Source organism: Octodon degus, unplaced genomic scaffold (genome assembly GCF_000260255.1).
Source record: "Octodon degus isolate 3935 unplaced genomic scaffold, OctDeg1.0 scaffold00021, whole genome shotgun sequence".
Taxonomy (NCBI): Eukaryota; Metazoa; Chordata; class Mammalia; order Rodentia; family Octodontidae; genus Octodon; species Octodon degus.
The window spans coordinates 6,966,706-6,974,591 of NW_004524597.1; the positions used below are offsets into that span (position 1 = coordinate 6,966,706).

Consider the following 7,886-nt stretch of genomic DNA (forward strand, 5'->3'; position numbering starts at 1 on the left):
AGACAGAGAGACAGAGAGACAGAGAGACAGAATGAACTTTATTACCCCAGTGTAGAGAATGTAAGGGAGGGACTACCTTTTCAAACATTTCCTTCAGCATGTCCACATCCTTCCTGAGGTCTTCCACTGTGACCTTGAGTGCATAAAGATCAGTGAGCAGGTCCTGCAGGGTCTGTATAGACTGGAAAGGAAAAGAAGAGGGAAAACTGTGAAGTTGGCCGGAACAGAAGGCAGTGCAGTAGAGCAGCTTTCTGGTGACAGCAGAGGGGTCCTCCTCACTCTCCCAAGGCCTAAGCTGGAACATACTCAGAGGCAAGCAGATGATGTTCCAGACAATGGTGCTCCGAACCCAGGCTGCCTGTGTGGGAAAGAGGCAACTCGGTGTACGGCTGCACCCAGTGACAGATGCTGCTCATCCTGGAGCATGCATCCTTCTCTGTGTGATGCCTGTTGACCAGGGTGATGGCGCAAGAGGAAGCACAGACTGTCCCTGGGTGGGTGCCCTGGGAGGATCAGAAGTAGGGGCCATGTGACTAGATTTTTATTTTTAAAAGATTCCTCTGGCTGCATGTGGAGAGTGGCTGTAGAGAGCAAGAGGGAAATTCCAGAGAATAGTGAGGTAACTTCCAGGCAGGCAAGAACCTAAGGCTAGAGGTGGGTGTTGTGGTGCATGAGCATAATCCCAGCTCTTCCCCTTCTCATTTGAACATTTTTATTCCCATTTCACAATATCTATTATACATTTTGCTCCTTGTTTCCACTTTGGTTTCTCACATCAAGGAAACAATGTGATATTTAAACATTTCTGATTTATTTCACTTAAAAGTGTGGTCTCAGCCTGGTATGGTGGCACAAACCTGCAATTCCAGATGTCGGGAGGCTGACACAAGAGGATCACCAGGAGTTTGAGGCCAACCTGGTCATTTAAAAGCCACCTTAAACTACATAGCAAAATTCTGTCTCAAAAAACAATGAAGTAAATATATTTCTAGATGTATGCAACTCATGCTCAAAAAGTGAAACTAAAAAAGTAATTCTACTTACATTACTATAAAAAAAAAATCAAGGAACAAATTCAACAAAAATGCACATTTTAGTTTTTGCAGTATTAGCTTTCAACCCAGGTTCTGCACTGAGCTACACTCACAGAATTTTTTTAAATTTATTTATTTATTTTTTGTCAAGTTCTTGCTAAATTGCCTAGGGTAGCCTTGAACTTCTGACCTGCCTCCCTTGATCTCTAGAGTACCTGGGGTGACAGGCATGCATCTCTGAATCTGGCCTCAAACATACATTTGAAAGAAAACAAAGATGAACTTAATAAAAATTTAAATTTCCAATAGATCAAACTATTTGACACTGTCAAAACAGCAATTTTCTCCAATCTACAGATCCAGCCCAAATCCAATCAGCTCACTTCTTCATAGGAACTGGCAAGCTGATATACATGGAATTTCCAAGAGGCAGCATACCTACAACTTTTCTTTTTTCTAGTGCTGAGGATCAAACCTTAGGCCTCATACATGCTAAGTGCACTACCCCTGAGCTGTACGCTCCCAGCCTTTTTATTTCATTTTGAGACAGGGTCTCATTAAATTGCCCATGCTGGGCTCAAATTTGTGATCCTCCTGCCTCAGCCTCCCAAGTAGCTGGGATTATAGACATGTGCTATTGCACTCAATTTCCAAAAGATATTTGAAAAAGAACAATACAGAGTCTCATGCTTCCAGATTTCAAAGCTTACCACTATACAATCATAACCAAAAAATAAAATTTCCAAAGGAAAAAAAAAACCCGAAAACAATCATAACCAAAGTTGTATGATAGGGCTGGGACATAGCATAGTGATACAACATGTGCCTAGTATGTACAAGGCCCTGAGGTTCACACTCAGAACTGGAAAAAAAAAGATGTGATACTAGTACACAGGTATACACACAGATCAACAAAACAGACTTGAAGCTGGGCATGGTGCTGCATGCCTGTAGTTAAGAGGCTAAGGCAAAAGGTCTGCAAGTTTGAGACTAACCTGGGCTACATGGAGCCCTTGCCTCAAAAAATAAGATTTGGCTATTAAAAACCATGCTGCTACAAACATGAGTGAGCATATACTGCTGTTGCCCATCAACTGCTGAATGGACAAAGAAGATCTACTCTGCCAAAAAGGATAAGCTCTTCTTGAGACATTTCTAGGTAAATGGATGTACCTTGAGACCATACTCACAAGTGAAATAAACTGAACACACTTGTGAAAACACCACAGTTGCTTATCTGGTGTGAGAAACCAGAAGTATAAATAAGAACCAAAATGTATAATTGATATTGTGAAATAGGAAGAAAATGTCCAAATGGGGAGGGGAGCAAGAGACAGGAGAAGGGAAAAGTTTAAAGAAAAAAAAAAGGAATCAAGCCTTTTGTAAATAGGGAGAGGAAAAGGGATTGAAGGGAGGGTAGGGGAAGGGGTGAAAAAGAAGTAAGTTACATCATGTACAGATACAAATTCTCTGCAATGAATATGATCATTATGCATACCTAAAATGTACCAAAAGGCTGGGCATGGTGGTACACTCCTGTAATACCAGCACTTGGGAGGCTGAGGCAGGAGGATCATTGTAAGTTCCAGACAAGCCTGGGCTATAAAGTAAGCTCAAGGCCAGCCTGAACTGGACAGTGAGACCCTGTCTCAAAAAGAAAAAAAATACAGTACAATGAAATGTATCAATTAAACCTGATTGAATGAGACTGGGCATGGTGGCACACACCTGTAATCCCAGCTTTTGGGAGGCTGTAAGTAGGCGGATCACTACGAGTCCGATCTAGTAGTATGACCCTGAACACCCTGTAGACTCTACCCTAAAAATAAAAAAAAAATTTTAAAAACTGATTGAAAAAAAAACCCAAAATTGAGAACCCAGAAATAAGCCATGCATCTACAGTCAACTGATTCCCCCAAACCCCCCCCCCCCGGAACCAGGGATTGAACTCAGGCCCTTGCATTTGCCAGGCAAGCACTTATTCTACTAAGCCATCTCCCCGGCCCCTTCAACTGATTTTCAACAAAAGTACCAAAATGATCTGACCCAGTAAGGAAATCATGTCTAAGAAGTGGTGCCAGGACAACTAGATATCCCTGTGCACAGGAGGTATCCAAGTGAGGTGACACACCTGCATTCCAGTTACTTAGGAGGTAGAGAAAGGAGAGGTATTTGAGAGTCAAACAATTCAAGGCCAGTTGAAGACCCTGTTTCCTTCAAAATAAATAAACAAATAATAAATAAAAACTTAACACAATGTTCGTAGCAGCATTATTCATAATAACTTGTAGATGGTAACAACTGTCCATCAACTGGTAAGTTAAATGTGGTATATTCATGCAAAAGAATGTTATTTGGCAATAAAAATAATAAAGTACTGACATATGACTCAGCATGGGATCAAACCCTAAAAATATTATTGTAAATGAAAGACTGGGAGCTCAAGAAGGTCAGGAATCAGGAAGAGACTGCTCATGGTTATAGTGTTTCTTTCTGGGTTGTTGAAAATGTCCTAAAATTAGACTATGTGGTATTTGCACGTTATGAACACTCTATCTTGCCAGGAAGGTGTTGTGCCTCTGAGTTATATCCTTGGCCTTATGAACACTCTATCTTAACATCACTGAATTGTACACATTATTGTTTTTTCCTGAAACAGGGTCTCACTATGTAGTTCATTACGGCCTTGAACTCATGGTGTAGTCCATTCTGACCTCAATCTCATGCCAACCCTCAGCCTCCCAAGTGCTGAGATTACAGGTACATACTACCATACCCAGCTAAATGCATGGAGTTTTTAGTGTGCAAAATATCTTGATGAAATGAAAAAAAAAACATAGCAGTTTTGCTTTATAAACAATGGGAGAAATTTTCGGTACTGTCTGCTGTACTGTCAGGGGTTGTTAACTTTGTTGAGAGTGACAGTGCTATCATGGGATGGTTTTACCACTTATCTGCTATATAAAATATTCTTCAGTGAAAAAGACCTGCCATGTATTGACTCCTACCTCTCTGCTTGTGCTTCCTGTCTCCATCCATCTCCCTAGGGAAGACCAGAGGCCAAAAACCTCAAGCAGGAGTCACCCCTACCCTAAAACAGGTGTCAGGCAGGGCCTGAAAAAAAAATAGTGGGCTGCTCCATGGCACACAAAAGGTGAAGATGCTCTTATATGGGCTCTATTCTGTGATGAGCACAGAAAGGCTTCTCACATGACACAACTGCCGCCTCCCAAGGCTGGGGAGAAGCCCTGGGCTTTCCCCTAGGGAAGGACAGCAGACGGGTCCCAAGGAGAAGATCAAGGTCTTTTCTTTGCCTACAGTCCTCAGGCCACCATCAGGGCTGATGTATGGTGTGTGGCAACCCAGAGTGGGCACTGGAAGCTGGGCTTGTCCAGACTGGCTTGCTCTATGTGACTCTAAAGAGGGCTCTGAGAATGCAGGGCTTGGACAAAGGCCCAGTGCTTACAAAAGCCTTAAAGGTCCTTATAAAGGAGTCCAAAGTAAACACTGCCTAGACACTCAGCTACGTGGGCCTATAGGGCCCTATCCTACAACTGCTAATACCAACTTCCTCCCAAAGAGGAAACACTTCATAACACTCTGAAAAGGGTGACAGCAACATTTGTTACTTTTTTTTTTCATTACTATTTTGACAATAACTTCAAACCTGAGTCTCTAAAACTCCAAAGTGTGTGCAAGAGCTTTATGCAATGTTATGAAATACCTTTTAAGTGCAAAGTCATCTTGTTTTGTGTGATATATAATAGATGCTGTTTAAGTTGCTGGGGGAGTAGAATAAGGAAGGAAGTTTAGAAACCAAAAAAGCAGCTGGCACACTCCTGCAATCCTAGCTACTCACAAGGCTGGGGCAAGACTGCAAATTTGAGACCACTGTGAACAACTTAGTAAGATTCTTCTCTCAGAAAATAAGAAAATAGGGTTGCCAAGCAGGCCAGGTGGTGGCATGGCATAGGCCTATAATCTCAGTACTCTGGGAGGCTGAGCAGGAGGATCACACACAACTTGGAGCCTAGCCGTAGGCAGTTTAATGAGATCCTGTCTCAAAATAAAAAGGACTGATGACAATTAGTGCAAAGGTCCTGTGTCCAAGCCCCACTATTGCTAAAAGGTGGGATATCTCAATGTGAAGCCATCTGTTTAATAACTAGAACCACCAAAAAAAATTTTTTTTAAGACTAGGTTAAAATCCCCCAATATCTCAATACTGTCATCAACTTCATGGAAACAAAGTCATACAAAACAATCTTAGTAACAAACAACCTTCGTTTTCTCCTGTGATACTGGCTGCCAGGGTTGTCATTACCAATGAGAACACCAAGGCCTCAACCAACCACGGGGACATACACCTGGAAAGGCAGCTGACGCAGAGGTTCTGAAGCTGGGGGAGTCAGGGAGGGATCAGGAATTCTGCAATTTTGAAAACTCTCGCTAGGGGGAACTGGTGCCCAGAGAGACACTGAACGTGACCGTTGGATACACAATCTGCCTCTGGTTTCTGAATTCTCAGGATGGCTCTGTAATATGGCATGTGAAATGGGAGGCCAGGTTTATTAATTCAGCAGTCCATCTGGGAAAAGTAGGCAACTTGCATTGTTTGAAGACATTGTTGGCTGTCTCGATTAGGGAGTACTCCGGCTATCCACTGGATAGGGGCCAGGATGCCACTTAGCATGCTACAAGGCACAGGGCATCCCCAAGCCATAAAGAATTGTCTGACCCAAGATGTCAACAGTGGTCAGGTTGAGAAGCCCTGAGACCCAACTCTGTTTAATAATGACTTGTGGGGTGCAAACCCCTACATCTGGCAGTATGCATACAACTCATGACTCTAGCTCTTGGGTCACACTGGAGGCTTTTCCCAGGCCTTTTGCTCACACAGGGGCAAAACACCCATTGATGTCTGTCCTGGTTTCCCAAGCACCATTCTTCTGGTCTGGGGTGAGTTTGAGGCAAACTGTCTTCGGATTCTCCATACTTAGTCTGTACCCACTAAGGGGGTTTCTAAAATGGTAAAAAAGAACACTAACCCAGGCAATACTGAGAAAGGTGGATAGGGGTAAAGTTGAGGCAACCCCCATTATTTACACAGCACTTGGTCTGTCAGCCTCATTGGCTCGTGGGTGCAGACACTTGGCCAAGCAGCATGCAACATTCTATAATCGCTACCATGGCAACCCTTTCAATGGGGTTATTGTGGTATCTCTGGGAAACCTCAGTCTGGGACCAAGCAACATTCTCTAACTGTGGGGACACTCCTTATCTGCACAAACAGTCCTCTGACATCTGCACAACCAGTCCAAACCTATCCTTGAGCCTTTTTGTAAGACAAGGAGAGGATCGTGTTCAGCTGCTTGAGACATCTGAGAATTCTAGAAGCCTCCATCCCTCAAGGCACGGGAAGGCTGTCCTCTGGGGCAGCATCGCAGATGCCTGTGTCTGCCCCTCCTGCCTCAAGGCCTCTGGCCACCCCTGCAGTCTTGTCTGCTTTGAAGCCTGCTCTCTCAGATGTTGGTACAGCTCCCAGATCTGCTCTGCTCCTGCTTTTATGAAGCATCATCTTCTGTCCTTTCAACTTTTTTGTGCCTTTTGATCTAACATGTCTCTCTTGTAGACAGTACATAGTTATAGTTTTGCGGTGTTTGTTTTTTTTTTTTTTTTTCCTTTTTCTTGTTATAGTGCCAGAGATCAAGCCCAGGGCCTTGTACTTGTGAGGTAAGAGGTAGTACTCTGCCACTGAGCTATAACCCCAGCCCAATCATGGTTTTGTTGTTTGATCTGGCTGTATATTCTAGGCTGGCCTTAAACTTGCAACCCTTATGTCTCAGCTTACATGTGGAGTTTTGTTTGTTTGTTTGCTTGTTTTTTTGCAGAACCAGGAATTGAACTCAGGCCCTTGTGCTTGCCAGGGAAGTGCTTATTCTACTCAGCCATCTGCCTGGCACCAACATGTGGAGTTTTGTTTTGTTTTTTTAATTGCTGATTTTTGCTTTTGTGTAGTAAAACACATGTTACTAAAGTGTATAATTCCATGGCAGTTAGTATCTATAGAAAGTATGCAACCATCACCACCAATCTAATTTCGAGACATTTCATTCCCTGGAGGGAAAGTGCTGTTTCCATCAGCAGTCACTCCCCATTCTTGTTTCCCAGACACCACCAATGTACTTTCTACCTCTAAAGATTTCCCTCTTCTAATCATTTCAGACAAAATCACAACTGCTGGCCCTGTGACTTCTTCCATGTGGCATAATCACTTAGGACTCTGCCTTGTGGTGCTTTGCCTCTCACCTGGCATTGGGCTCCTCATCTTCCCCAGACTCCAAGCTCTATTCTTCAGGCTGCCAATTCACCTGTCTCTCTGCTCAGGTCAAATCTCTGATTAACAACATTATTTAACAGATCAGGCACCTAGAATGCATCTAACTCTGTGCCAAGCACTTCCAGCACACTGTTTGAACATGAGTTCTAGATACAGTCCTCAAAGAAGGAAATCATCATCATACTGTTACCACACGCCACTCTTACCCCAAATGGACAAGAGGCAGGTCCTGTGTCTTGTTCAGATACCTCCGCCACCCACCTGACCAAAATGCTCTGGCTTCTACTGGCTCTCATTTTCTAACCTCTCTGTGCTTGTTTCCTTATCTGAAAACTAGGGATAAAAGCAAATGCCCCACGGAACTACCGCGAAGTTACAGGAGCTAGCAAATGTAAAGCATTAACTGGCACATGGTGAGCACTCAGTTTCCTGGAGAGGGAACAAGGAGAAAGGACAATAAAGAAATAAGGACAAAGAGAGAGAGAGAGAGAGAGAGAGAGAGAGAGAGAGAG

The 7,886-nt window shown here is 43.4% G+C and overlaps 1 protein-coding gene across 5 annotated transcripts in view; it reads right to left on the bottom strand.

The window, feature by feature from the left end:
• Positions 1–7,886, bottom strand: part of CUNH16orf96 (chromosome unknown C16orf96 homolog) — a 50,877-nt gene that overhangs the window by 40,142 nt on the left and 2,849 nt on the right. For 3 of the 5 annotated variants that reach the window (XM_023711328.1, XM_023711327.1, XM_023711326.1), the window contains exon 2: positions 77–181. In XM_023711328.1, the coding sequence (XP_023567096.1) occupies positions 77–181 (105 nt within the window). Of the gene's footprint in view, positions 1–76; positions 182–306; positions 423–6,082; positions 6,171–7,886 lie in introns of those variants that run through there. The other 2 variants (XM_023711329.1, XM_023711330.1) reach the window with 2 other exon arrangements.